Source organism: Lineus longissimus, chromosome 7 (genome assembly GCF_910592395.1).
Source record: "Lineus longissimus chromosome 7, tnLinLong1.2, whole genome shotgun sequence".
NCBI classification, from domain to species: domain Eukaryota; kingdom Metazoa; phylum Nemertea; class Pilidiophora; order Heteronemertea; family Lineidae; genus Lineus; species Lineus longissimus.
This window is the reverse complement of record NC_088314.1, coordinates 2,773,882-2,787,947: the sequence shown is the minus strand read 5'-3', so window position 1 is coordinate 2,787,947 and position 14,066 is coordinate 2,773,882. Positions and strand designations below refer to the sequence as shown.

Sequence of the window (14,066 nt, the reverse complement as noted above, 5' to 3'; positions counted from 1 at the left end):
ATTAACCATTTATTATAAATGCACGGTCACGGCATCATTTTCTTCGAGGACATGAATAACAGATTGATACTCAGCTATAGAATGCCTTCATCGAAAACAAAAGAAAGACTACAGTTTTTAACTAGTATTCAAACTACATGAGAACTGGAGCTGACCCTTGCAGCTATTATGAAGTCATTTTGAGATAAGCACAAAAACACCATTTGGCAACTTTCTACAACTTTCAAAAGACTCTTTGGACTTTTATTCCCAAGCCTATCAAGAAACAGTTCCATAGAAACCAAAGAGCAGATTATCAGCACTACACTCGGCCATTTCAGTTGAGCTTGGCACCAGCAAAGTCTCAAACAAACGACCTTTCAATTGCATGTCGATGTTCTTTCACTTTGCCACCAAGCTTCCCAAATTGCTTTTAGTTAGGGCTTCTTATCCATTGCCAATTTACCTACATGTAAACCTGATGATTTTTTTATTGAAATCCAACTTTTTCCAATATCAATACAAAACTCATGCTCGCACATGATCAATGCAAAAGCACTACATTCATATATGTAAAATTCCGGTAAAATACCTATAGCAATATTTACAGCACTTCTGACCTTATGTAAGTAGTAACATATACTCTTTACGACATTAGTGAGAAAAGGGGCAACTACATGAGGGAAAAATTACTGAGTGTCTCAAAGTCAATGAAGAGAGGGTCAACTGAAGGGCTTCGAGCATGGAGGACACTAAAGTACACTATGTTATACATTATTTTTATATGACATTACATATCTCCTGACTTAAAGCCTCGGTCCTCTCTTGGTCAAAAGTAAAAAGCCCACCTTCGTTTTTTTCTCCCAGTTTCAAAAGTATACATAGCTTAAGGCTGAAAATTCAGCATGCGTTCCTCAAACACTTGTTTAAATTGACCAGATTTCAGCATCAGCCGATGCATATAATTTGAGTACTGACATAATAAAACAACTGGTTATTTACTTTTGACAGGGAGTGTAGATTGAGGGTGGATTATGTCTTCTCTTGAACTCTTTCCATCTATATATAATGCACTAAATAGCACCAAACAAAGTGTTACAGAATAAATACAGACTTATTAATACAACTGCATGCAGAATTATGCAACAAATTAACAGTTATGATGATTACAAGAAATAGTTGCAACTTAAATAACCCCGAGGGCAGCACTGGGTTGGAAACCAATCCAAGTCTGTAGTATGCTGGAAACATCTTCTTACCGCTCTCCCTGATTAACCTTCAGTCCAATACATGTTTATAAATTGGTTTACAAATCAAAACAAAACTAATCATAGAATGGAAGGCAAGCTTCGGCCTTCGCTCTCCTTGAAACAAGCTGGCGGAGTAGCCAGACTCGAAAATTCATAAAGAATATTACAAACACCAGGTCAACAGAAGTTAATGTAAATCAAGGCATGCACAATGTAATTAAAGTGGATGTAACACAAAATCAAATTAACAAGTTGAGCAAATAAATTAATGTCAATTTTCTAGGAAAGAGTTCGATTTCAAACCCATTCTTTGAAAAACAGTTTTTTTGGGACTTCCATCTACATGTACCATCACAAAGAATTTGAAGTACATGTACCATACCCTCTGATAACCTAATCATTTCTAGTGGATTACTTTATTTCCAAATTATTAAAAACATATTTAAAAGAATAATATTATTCTATTAAAGTACCATTGCATAATGTGTCCAAAATTTTTAAAACATCGTAATCAGTTTCAGGAATAAGACAAAAATATGCTTTACACGACGACATCTGATAAAATTTGGCGATTTCTCAGATTGAAAGAGAACTAATTCTTCTTAATCAACATGATCAAGGCTGATCGACATTAGAAATTTCTTATAACAAGCCAAGTTTTTGTACCCGAATTTCATTTTTAAGCATCTTTCATGATGTACTCCTGCTTCACTATTCATGCCAGTGTGTTATCTGAATTGCCAAATACCCACAAAGTCTAAGAATATTTTTGAGGCAGCAGGACAACCAGAAAGCATTCTAGTGGAATAAAGCCTCACCCAGACAAACACAGCACTTTAGTCCTATCACAAATCTCTTGGAGCCTCCTTTCATGATCCAGTCAGTCAGAAACTGATCTATTCACCATTCAAGGCTAATCATAGTGCTTCCTTGCTCTCACCGAGTAAAGGTATCTTTCCAATATGAAACAGTTTAAGTTCATCATCAATTGCTTTTTAACACACACTGCAGATCTTCTGGTAGGGAGTTGATGATACTTTGTAAGTGGAGCTGCAATTGTTCCACTTTGTCTTCTGTGATTGGGACTTGGTTGTCAATGGCGGTCGTCTGAAATACAAAAACAAATCTATGCTTTGTAGATGTCTTGTTTGACTTGTTTGATAAGAATAGAGGCAAAATCGGATGTCAATTTGAGATGTTATAACTCGAGCAAGTTGACTTTGTTCTTACCAATTTCTCCCTAAGCCGAAGGATAAGGTCGACAATTTCCACCTCCTGTTTCCCCTTTATCCATTCCATCAGATCCTGGAAGGTGATTAAGCAATGAAATGAGATATGTTGGAACTTGAAGTCGAAGACTATAGTAATCTCAGAGTACATGTCGAGTGCTTTTTGTAGATATAGAAGCTCAAAACAATAGATAACCTAACGTTTTTGAAATTGTCTTCCATCAAAGTGCCATTAAGTGTCACCAGTGAGCAATCAGCTAGAATATCATCAGTTCTTCAGCGTTCAACCTGCCTAAGTACTATAACCTCAGTCCTGTGGCGGAGATGAAAAATATCATCAGTAAGATTAACCAAGGAATATGGATAAACGGATAATCTCCTAAGGAGCTCGCCCATTCCCCCCCCCCAACACACAGAGTACACTTACTGCATCACAAAGGGCTTCTATATGAAGGGCCTGAAGCTTCTGGTTGACCTCCTGTTGTCTTATCTGATACCAGCCAGCAAAGTTGACAGTCTTGAAGAACTTTCTGGAAGCAGAAAAAAACAGTTGAGACCAAATACCTGAGATTACAAACTTACAACAGAACCCTTTACTTCTAGGACTTGCTTTCCTGTGGTCTACAATCCCTTTAACACCAATAGTCAGAATTATGACACCAGGTTGAGACAATAGCCAACAAATCCCTTCTCTACTCACTTGTATAATCCTATCCAGTCTCCTTTGATACCAGACGTAAGCTGAGGTCCTGCCTGTTCTAAACTCTTCAAAAATTCTTCTGTGTCGAATGGCTTCATCTGCGGTGGGCCTTTATGTGGTGAGATGTTCCGTTGTAATGGCATTAAACTGGCCATATACCGCTCCTGAAGTCAAAACAAAGATGACTTACATGTAAACACTGTGTTAGAATTTCAAGCTGGGTTCCCAAACAAGCTTTATAGCATTTCTAACTTATTTAGTCTTTCAATACTGAGAGACAGCACAATCAGGGCTTTTACATTTGTGTCATGTTTCATCTTAAGGCACAGTAACAGAATCGAGTTAAAGCATCACTATCACTGGTAGGCATAACAAAGGACAGTAGGCCTACATACCAGTGGTATCATAAAACTCTGAGTTAATTCTAGTAAGTACCGCCGCAGCATAGCATTCTGGACTTCAACTGGCCGCTTTGTTTGGATACCCTGAAAGTCAAAGGTTAAAGAACATTATGCAAGTCAAAGAAAATCCAAATTCAAATTGAACCCAATTTAGGTGATGTGTATTAGTCCAGTTAACAAGGTTTACTGATAATGCTTATTGCTCAGTGGGTCAGTTACATTGGGTGTTTAAAGCTGATTCAAGCTTAATCTAGATGAACACTACAGACTGTCTACATACCTTGGCAAGTCTTTTTAGTATTGTTTTATCCTTGTTGAGAAATGCTTTGTACCTGGTATACACACCTGAAACATACCAAGACAGGGAAGAGCTAATTTTAGACAGCCAAGTAACATCGCTCATAATCCTTTGTAGGAATATGAAACTCAAAATCAGGAACTATTGGAGAAGAAAATTCAGCTAGTTTTGGTTATAGTCTGGTTAGTTTTCTTTTCTCCGACTGCATGGTCGTTAAGAACAAGTTCACTTCTGAGAGGGCTCCGAGGAGCAACTTCATTAATATCACCACCTTTCCAAATATTCTTTGGTACTATGAAACAGCAAGTCAGCAGTATATAAAAAGAAGCTAAAACAAAGGTCAACTCCCATGGAAGAGGAAGGCAACATGCACAGCAGGAAGAGAAAATGAAGCAAATGAAGAATACAGTTGGTGAAAATTATAAAGGAAAAAGAAAATTGTCAAAACAGGATCAGATCTCTTGGATATTGCACTTGTCATTCAGTCAGTCGGATCTCATTTGTCCCTATCCTACTAAGCAAGACAACTAAACAAAAATTATCTGTTTCTATAAAGCTAAAATGAAAATTCCCGTGAGCTATCCTCGTTGGGCTCAAACTCTTGGTTTCGTTACTACAGTAGCTGAACTGACCACACACATGTGCTCGAAAGAAAATCTAAACAAAGGGTCAAAAGAGTACTGATACATGTAGGTTTGAAAAGCAGGAAACCCAAAAAGAGATTTTTACGAAGATTTATGTAATCATATCCACTACCAAGATGAAAAAAAGCCCCTGAAAAAAGCAAGCAAAACACCCTGAAGAGAATCTATGGTACAAATATACGATTTACCAGTAGTGGCTATTGGTTCAATGCCTATAAGAAAAGCAAGTTGTCAAATTAATTCCAACAAAACGGTTTCTGGATGTCATTAGTTGATAGATGTACCAAAGCTGTTTTGTATTCATCCTGTAGTGTCTGTTGAATGGACTTCAGCAGTAGCATGAATAAGGACAACACAATGGACAGTACAAGCACACACAGCACAGTAACAATATGTTTTGACCGAAAGAGCAATGAAAATGCAGAACACAGCTTAGTCAAAATTATGCCAAACCCAGTCCCAGTCCATTTCTGACCAAAAGAGCAACTGAAGAAATAAAGAACATCTGTCAGGCAAAGCGGGAGTTAAATGTTTGAAGTAACGTGCAGAGGTTTGCGTTCATACCTGGCTTTGAGTCGAGGGTGCGCACACTGCTACCCTTCTTGATTTTGTTAAAACCCTTGCCTGAAAATGCAACAAACAGGACGGATGTCAAAGCAGCCGATGATGCTGGTAGGAACCACTTGGTCACTGCTTTCCAGACTAGTTAGGCCTACTATTCTGGTAAAAAGCAACGTCTGTATAAATGTGAGCTAGTAATGCCTATCTATCCGCAGTTGTAATACTGTTACGCAACTGTTAACACAATTCTTGAACACACATTGAGTCAAGAACTGTCAGAAGCTCAGTGCCAGAGTTGAAAAGTTTACTTCACCTGGAGCAAAACCTGTTCTCGTGGGGAATGAAATTGACATGGTGTTTATTGGTAGCATTAATTGAGGTCTCAAGGGAAAAGTACTTCGAAATTACTTCCTCAAAAGCTCAGCTAAGTATCACCTCCTTCAGTAATTTCATTTGATATAGAAGTGTTAGGGCTTAACACCAGTGTTACTGCTATAAATGCCGACAGAGTAACGAGGTCCTGAACTGATTGAGGCACACAACCTTGATTCTGCTCAAAACAACGAAAGTGCACAAGTTTTCAATTGTTGTGTGTAATGCAGACACTCATCACAGAGATGCACACTTTTTGATATTGATAACACAGGCACTTCTTTACAACAATACAAAAGAGAATGCAAATGTCGACACTTGAAACAGAACATTTCCTACACACCTAAAATGCCAGTAGATACTTTGAACGAGAAGATCTAAGAAGATATGATCATTTAATCAATGCATCATCTACTCACTTTCTGCCGCCATTTCACCTATCCGTAATATATGAGGCCAGTGTTGCAACGTTTTCGCAAAGAATGGATTCGTAACACCTAATATCACAGTGGGCCTGCAATAAGAGAAGGCAGACAAAATTGAGTTAATTCACGACGACCAAAACTTCAAGCAGAACATATCCAGCTACTCAGCTTGTAAATACGTCTTGCGTTATGAAAACCAAATAATTTTGAGACTTACGGAGCTTGCGTTTTCGTTGTGTATTCCTTGAATTCACTATCGTGAATCGTGAAGTACGGTCGGTAGTCTGAACAAAATCTAAGTGGCCAGATCATACTGAAATGACGAAAGGACAAGCATTAGCATGGAAAAGACAACAATGTTACAGTTTGTACTTAGTCCAAGATAACCTGATCTGTTCATATAGACTAGCTTTTCGCCTACATTGTTTTCCAGGCAGATTTTTCAACCTTTTTTTTTCAAATTTGGTCACTTCCGCCTAAGTAAAAATGGGTAGTATGCATGAATCATGTCATTGACATAGGTGAGTCACACCACTCACCTAACTAAAGCTTGGACTGTGTTGGCACATATTGAAGGTGATGCTGCCATCACCACAATGGGCTGAAATAAGAGCAATGTAAATGTCAGCCATACACCATGACAAAAGCATTGATCAGCAAAGATAAATCAAAAGGGATTACAATCAATATAGAACATACACTCAACTGAAAACTATTATTTCAACAGGCTTTCAAAGGTTTAGGCATAAGTGGACACACAGCATTGATCACTTCTGGAAATACACAGGTCTTTTGTACAATACATGTACACATGACTACCCCCTACCACAGTCCACATGGCATTGGAAGGTAAGGTGGTGTAAGTATTCAATCTCACCTCAGCTGCTATGACTAATTCCCACAGCATCTGTATATGAGGAAGAACAGGCTGAAATGCACTGAAAAGGAGAGAAATATTTCAAACACTGCGCTACAAGTTCATGAATTGATCTGACACATCATCACAGAAGTGTACGCAGCTCTCTTTGTGTTAGGATTTGAAAATACTCATTCTTCAAATCACAAGGACAAATGTGACCCACCACGACAAAATGAGTCGCATGTCGCACAGAAGATGAGCCTAAAATGACACCAGGACATGATAGAAGAAATTGATATGCTCCGATTTTACAAAAGGCAGACAATGGTGAAATGAACAACCAGTCTGTCTCAACCTGTCAAGCTCAGAGCGACATGCGACCTGTTTTGTCATGGCGGGTCACAAATTCGTTTTTCAAGTGAGACTACATGACAATGATAAGGCAGCGATAATCTGACATGTACATGGAAGGCAGATGAGTTCACTTCGAATGGGCTGCTTTCTAGGATGTGATATGAGAAACTCACGTAAATATGTCTGCTTCATGTAATGTTGGCAGTATTGTGTGTACAGGAAGAGCAGGCTGTAACACAAGGGAGAAAAAATATATAAATTCGAGTAGACAAATTGTTGCATTTAGATATCAAAATAAAGTTAGCGCACTCGAAATATGGTTGTAAGAAAATATGGAAGCATCCTCTCACCACGTCCTTTCTAACACAAAGACATCAGACTCAAATAAAGACATATAATCAGACATCATTCTTCAATAACAAGAAAATCTGCATGGGGAACATAAGTCATGATCTTTAAGTCACCTACCACAGTTTGATTCTTTGGTTGTGATGACGATGACTTGTCAGACCGTGAGGGAACCCGCACTTGTATGACTGAGCCCATGATGGGGAGGTTTAATGTGTCTCCTGGCAGGGGAAATGGCCACTGGTCAATGTCATGGCACGCTAAAATAGAAGAAATGGTAAAATGTCTTTTAACAGAGTGTACTGTCATGACTCAGATCAAAGTCTTTGTTCTCGTGAGCTTTTCCCTTGGTCACCAGCAATGCGTGCAACGTTGGGCTTTTAACCCATCATCAGACACCTGAACTACCAGATCAAGTTGCCTCTCAAAAGCCAGATAAAAATTAGTCAAGATTGAACCATATTTCTTGCTTCTGACTCTGACTCACCTGCTTCTAGACTGGGTTCCCCATTCTCAAAGTATTCTGGAGCAACGACGCCCACCAGGTGTGAGAAGAGATTGACAAAGGGAAGTTTTGAAACTAGCACCACGGACTGAAACAACCAAATACATGTACATGTAGAAGCAAGTTAAGATTCAGTGTTTTGATAAAGACAGGAGGAGATTTCAAAACGACACAGCATTTCACGGAATGCCGCTGTGAGTACAATGAACAGGATGCCATTGTTTGTCTGCTGTGTGCAGTGGTAAATACAACCTGCTCCACAATTCAAATCATCTTTTTTTATGAGCTTCATTTCTATTTAAGTAGAATTGCCTGTCAGGAAATGGACCAACTGATTACCTTCTGAAAATATCCCCTTCGTATTGATTTATCTTTTGTTTGGCGGAAATAAACAAAGCCGTAAAAATGAGCGTTGATATCACACTGAAATATAAACATGTAATTATGTTATAAAAATAAAGTGCTTTCATCTTCCTTTGTTATTGCAGGCATTGTTTTATAGCATGAACTGATCTAGAGATCTAGACCTTTTGTAATAACGTCTGCTCATCAGAGTCAGCATCATTAATATTTGATATAGAGAGTTACACAGACATGACATTTGCATCGAGATATACCTTATCACAATGGAAAGCAATCCAAGCAGATCGAAGGATATTCTCTCTATCAACACAGATTCCCATAACACATTCAGTCAGAGGTGACCAAGTGGAGATCCCAAAGCAATCGCCAGCCCCCATACAACCTATCATATAGTTAGGTACCATGGTAATAGTGGCCGAGTTACCAGTCAGGGAACAACACCATCAATAAATCTAGAGCCGGGGCTCCACATGAAGTAAATGGATAGCAACTGACAATTGGTTTCGCTCAGCTCCATGGCAACATCTGATCATTGACTGTGTTCATAGATTGTGAACTAAATAAACACCATAGTCAGAATAAGATACATGTAGTCAGACCAATGAAATGGTCGATGTAATATTATCTTACTGACATAACCCCAAAACAATTACAAATCTGATATTGCATAAGCTATTGTAATCTTCCCTATGTTTGTTTTGCACATAAACATCCACACATTCCAAATGGGAGTCAGAGCTAAAATACCATGGGTTTTAAAAACCTTTTTTATTTCTAGTGGTGATTTTAGCAGAAATGAACTACCTGTAAAGCTATTGGTGCTCCTCTGTTATAATCCTTGTGTGCTGGCACATGAGCCTTTTTGCCAGGACATTGACGAATCCGGAAATGAAACTGGGTATCTCCCATACATCCTGTAACAAATAGCAATCATGGTGTCACCTGCCACATAGATACTAGTAGCACCCCTTGCTGATGCAAACAAGCAATTTAAATTGCTGCCACTTGCAAGAATAATGACTGCTTCTTTGCAAAAAATCTCTTGTCTGTGGGTAAAACTGGTAATCACTTGGTCTGATAAAATGATAGATCAATGATTCTTGTCACAGGTACAGGCTGCAAGTGCATTAATAACGACCACAAACTAGCAGTTATCAGAAAAAAAAATCAGCTCAGAACTTCTTACCTGAATTTGAATCAGGAAACGAGAGATAACAAATGTTCATTTTTTCCTTTTCGGTCAGTTTGACATGGCTGGGATAGATAATCTGAAAGCAGTGGAAGAAAATGTTTTGAAATGAGACAGTTGGTAGGCCTACCAACAGTAAATAATTTGATTGTGTTGCGGCATCAAAACAGGACCACCAATCTCGAATATTCCGCACACTTCATAAATAATTTCTGAAGAAAACAGCATGACAATCTTTTGTGAGTTCACACAGAAAAGAGCAATTGAACAAAATGATCTTTTTCTTATGAAACTGTCGTCTTTTTGAAATCTCGTCTGAACATGATGATTGTATGCATGGTACGTAACGGTACGGTAGTCGGTACATGATCAAGGCTGATCAAGATGTATGGTAGGCCTACATATATAATATTACTTTACCAAAAGGCACTGTATGCCAAAATGACAAACAATATCCATTTGCCAAGGAAGTGCAGCTGCAGTGCTGAACGCATATACAGCAGTGTAGGCCGAAATGTACATGATCACATACAAAATGTACAACACTATACAATGTCATAGAAACGTCACTTTTGCAATCTGAAAAGAAGACAATTCCTCACCTCCATCGCCTGCCCTAGTTCCAAATCGAAGGTGACCACACATGCACAGTGAAGCCAGCTTGAGAACCGATCCCATGGTAGGATAGTTTCGGTCGTACTGAGAAGGTCAGAGAGTCCGGACTCTAATAATTTGTTGATATTTTCTTCTTCTGTGGTCGCCATTTTGCTTCGAAGACGACCTGTTGTTTTCGTCGTTTAAAACTTCCACACCTACCGGGTAGACGTCATCATTTTGTCTCCGGCATTTGGTTGTCCTTATCATAGGTAGGATCGCACGCACATAATGTAAGGTCTCGTTAGGGAGTTTTCCCGAATGTACGCGATGATGACGTGCCCCATTTAAACAGGACGTAACATGTATCACTATATGTAGCATCTGATTCTCATTGATTATAATACTGGTTTCAAAATCATAAAACGCAACCAACAACCTGAGCTGGACATCCAGTATTCTTGGAAGAAGTTTTCTGATTAGCTGTCTTTGAACGCAGTAGTGTCTTGTGTTGGCACCGATAAAAGATCTTGAAAATGTTCACCCAACCATTCCTTGGCTTTGACGCTTCTACACGGACGGTAACCTTGCTGATTGCTGAGTACCGTGTTTGATCCAAGAAAGAGCTCCTTCCTCGCTGAGAAACAAGTCGTCACAATTCCGTTGGCGTCATATGCAATTTGAATTGCAGCAGACGTCGCGGTTTAACATAAGTTGTGTACCGGTGCTACCGAATACGCTGCATGACACAAGGGCCTTAACATCACAGTAAAAAGAATCATATTGAATTTGGCTAAATCACAGGGCTCAGCCAGGCCTCTGAATCTGATATCATGATGGGGGGCGGGCGAGGGGGTTGGTCCAGCAGCGGCTGGCAGCGGACATTTGTCTTGACTCTTGCTTAGCGCTGCTACAGCTTAAAGTGCTGTGGTACAGTCTAGAAGCAGTATCATCATTGGCGAAATGGACCAAAGTTTATGAGGGGCTGAGTTTCGTCCAAAAATAGATCTGTTTACACACTACGGCAATGGCGTATTGCAGGTACACGTCATTGGGTCATTGATTGTCGGACGTCAGTTCGCCAAGAAAACCAAAGGAATCGAAGGATTCATTGAACTCATCAACACATCATTAGTTTTCAGTGAAGTGCAACTGTATTCCTAGGTAAATCACTTTGGTATATAGAGAGTAAGATTACAATTAACTCACGTTAAAGTTTGAGTTCCGGGGAGGTAGCGTTGTCAGTACGTTGGTTTAGGGGCGCAATAACCTAGCTTAAAGCGAGCAATTAGTACACTAAGATTTCAGTGATTAACATAATAGTTGCAAGTATTTGGCATTTTAGACTCATAATTCGTGCTATAATAACTACGTTGTAAACATAATGCTCAAAATTGATTCATGAAAAAGTTGTTAGGGCAATATCAAGCAAGCAGTAATGGAAAAAAGTGTAATTCCATTAACTGAATATTGTTTTTAGACACTATAACATTTTAGGCCTACTTTTCCGTAAACCACGAGAACAATGTATGTGAAAAAAACAACACATATAAGTGAGGCGCCGAGTATACAGTAATTGTAAGGTAAAGAAAAGCTCGGTCTCTAAAAGTCTGGAGGTCCGGAGTCCGTAACTGTGACGGTCACGAGAGTGGCTTGTCCTTACGGATAGATCGAGAGGGCGGTTTGGGGTTCCGCCGACGGTGCTCGCATGCATTAGTCGTATCCCCGAAACCTTTACAACGCGAACAAAGCTCGTGGCATCCATGACGGTATAGGAATTGACGGTGAAGTTACAAAAAATCTCGTGGCATATCGGATGCGCATCCGATGACGGTAAAGAAATTGACGGTGAAGGATCTCGTGGCATATCGGATGCGCATCCGAAGACGGTAAGGGAATTGACGGTGAAGGATCTCGTGGCATATCGGATGCGCATCCGATGACGGTAAAGAAATTGACGGTAAAGGATCTCGTGGCATATCGGATGCGCATCCGAAGACGGTAAGGGAATTGACGGTGAAGGATCTCGTGGCATATCGGATCCGAAGACGGTAAGGGAATTGACGGTGAAGGATCTCGTGGCATATCGGATGCGCATCCGAAGACGGTAAGGGAATTGACGGTAAAGGATCTCGTGGCATATCGGATGCGCATCCGATGACGGTTTTATATACATATATATATATTATATAAATTTTAGTTTTAGTGCTAGTGAGCTCACACAACTGTTTGACAGTCCTGGCTCCTCCATCGTGCTGACAACATGATGAGAGAGATGAGACAGTCACAGCCAGGCAAAAAAAGTCTTGGCTGCTCTGCCAAGTTGTCAACATGGTGAGAGAGATGAGGAAGTCACAGCCAGGCCGAATCAGTCCTGGCTGCTCCACCGTGTTGACAACATGATGCGTGTGATGAGACAGTCACAGCCAGGCCGCATCAATCTTCGCCGCACTGCCTAGTTGTTAATAAGGCGAGAGAGATGAGACAGTCAGAGCCAGGCCGAATCAGTTCTGGCTGCTCCACCGTGTTGACAATAATTATGGTGAAAGAGATGAGACAGTCACAGCCAGGCCAAATCAGTCTTGGCTGCTCTGCCAAGTTGTCAACATGGTGAGAGAGATGAGGCAGTCACAGCCAGGCCGAATCAGTCCTGGCTGCTCCACCGTGTTGACAACATGATGAGAGAGATGAGGAAGTCACAGCCAGGCCGAATCAATCCTGGCTGCTCCACCGTGCTGACAACATGATGAGAGAGGTGAGGAAGTCACAGCCAGGCCGAATCAATCCTGGCTGCTCCACCGTACTGACAACATGATGCGAGTGATGAGACAGTCACAGCCAGGCCACATCAATCTTCGCCGCACTGTCTAGTTGTTAATATGGCGAGAGAGATGAGACAGTCACAGCCAGGCCGAATCAGTTCTGGCTGCTCCACCGTGTTGACAATAATTATGGTGAGAGAGATGAGACAGTCACAGCCAGGCCAAATCAGTCTTGGCTGCTGCCAAGTTGTCAACATGGTGAGAGAGATGAGGCAGTCACAGCCAGGCCGAATCAGTCCTGGCTGCTCCACCGTGTTGACAACATGATGAGAGAGATGAGGAAGTCACAGCCAGGCCGAATCAATCCTGGCTGCTCCACCGTGCTGACAACATGATGAGAGAGGTGAGGAAGTCACAGCCAGGCCGAATCAATCCTGGCTGCTCCACCGTACTGACAACATGATGCGAGTGATGAGACAGTCACAGCCAGGCCACATCAATCTTGCTACAGTGATGTTGAAGTGAGCTGAATGTCAGACCCAACTATCAAACGAAGACGAGTTCCTGTCGTCCTATAGGTCGATGGAATCCCTATTGTCGACTAAGCAGAGAGGAAAGATGCAACAACATATGGAGTATAGGTTCTGAAGTCATTTAATAAGGTTGCTCACGGTTTTTCCTGATCGAAATGAAATAGTTAGGACCAGTCTGATTTGCGTCTAGTCGTTCCAAAAAATAAAATCGAACAACCCTGGCTTTTTTATAAAGCCAAAATCTAAACATTAGCAGCCCTCGCCCCAAACCTGACCAATCACTGACCAACTTCCAGGTCAGCTGATCCCGACCCTGGACATTTAAAGTATATTATTCAAAACTACTCTGGATCATAGCTGGGCCTAGACTTCGACCCACCTGTGATCCTTTTGGAGAAGTGATCCACAAAACCCCTTTTAAACCTAAACACCATAGATTGGTAACAGTGACATGGGTTAAGAATTAATACCTAGCTGGAGGTCCTTGGCGGTATACTCAAGACCGCTCGATCGGATAGCTCTTGGAGCAATCAGACGTCCGAGGCGGAGCCGTGGGTTTTGTACGTAAATTTGAGGCATCTTCATACCTTCATATATCATGGGCTATGAACAGCAATGGCTATGATGAATCCCAGTGGATGACTCGAAGGCCAACCGGCAGCGACATGCATCTCCACTGTTCACGAGATTTACAAGCTTC

At 40.7% G+C, this 14,066-nt stretch overlaps 1 protein-coding gene across 3 annotated transcripts; it reads right to left on the bottom strand.

The window, feature by feature from the left end:
- On the bottom strand, positions 1-10,275 carry LOC135490962 (protein DENND6B-like). 3 transcript variants are annotated; one of them, XM_064776549.1, is made up of 19 exons: positions 10,080-10,275; positions 9,475-9,556; positions 9,093-9,202; positions 8,265-8,348; positions 7,908-8,013; positions 7,541-7,680; positions 7,246-7,301; positions 6,737-6,797; positions 6,399-6,460; positions 6,077-6,172; positions 5,854-5,948; positions 5,066-5,125; positions 4,690-4,713; positions 3,840-3,904; positions 3,554-3,643; positions 3,159-3,322; positions 2,886-2,988; positions 2,460-2,534; positions 1-2,336 (listed from the first exon to the last, which is right to left on the bottom strand). In XM_064776549.1, the coding sequence occupies exons 1-19, from the start codon at positions 10,239-10,241 to the stop codon at positions 2,214-2,216; spliced, it is 1,758 nt and encodes a 585-aa protein (XP_064632619.1). In that variant the 5' UTR covers positions 10,242-10,275; the 3' UTR covers positions 1-2,213. The 3 variants fall into 3 exon arrangements, with proteins under 3 accessions (XP_064632619.1, XP_064632620.1, XP_064632621.1); XM_064776550.1 differs by lacking the exon at positions 4,690-4,713; XM_064776551.1 differs by lacking the exons at positions 4,690-4,713; positions 5,066-5,125.
- Positions 10,276-14,066: the final 3,791 nt, after the last annotated feature.

Coding starts and splice junctions, on each gene's coding strand:
- LOC135490962 (XM_064776549.1), bottom strand. CDS start 10,241: ATGGCGACCACAGAAGAAGAAAATATCAACAAATTATTAGAGTCCGGA. Junction 7,681..7,907: donor GGAACCCAGTCTAGAAGCAG/GTGAGTCAGAGT, acceptor CTTCTATTTTAG/CGTGCCATGACATTGACCAG. Junction 5,126..5,853: donor AGGTGAAATGGCGGCAGAAA/GTGAGTAGATGA, acceptor TTGCATTTTCAG/GCAAGGGTTTTAACAAAATC.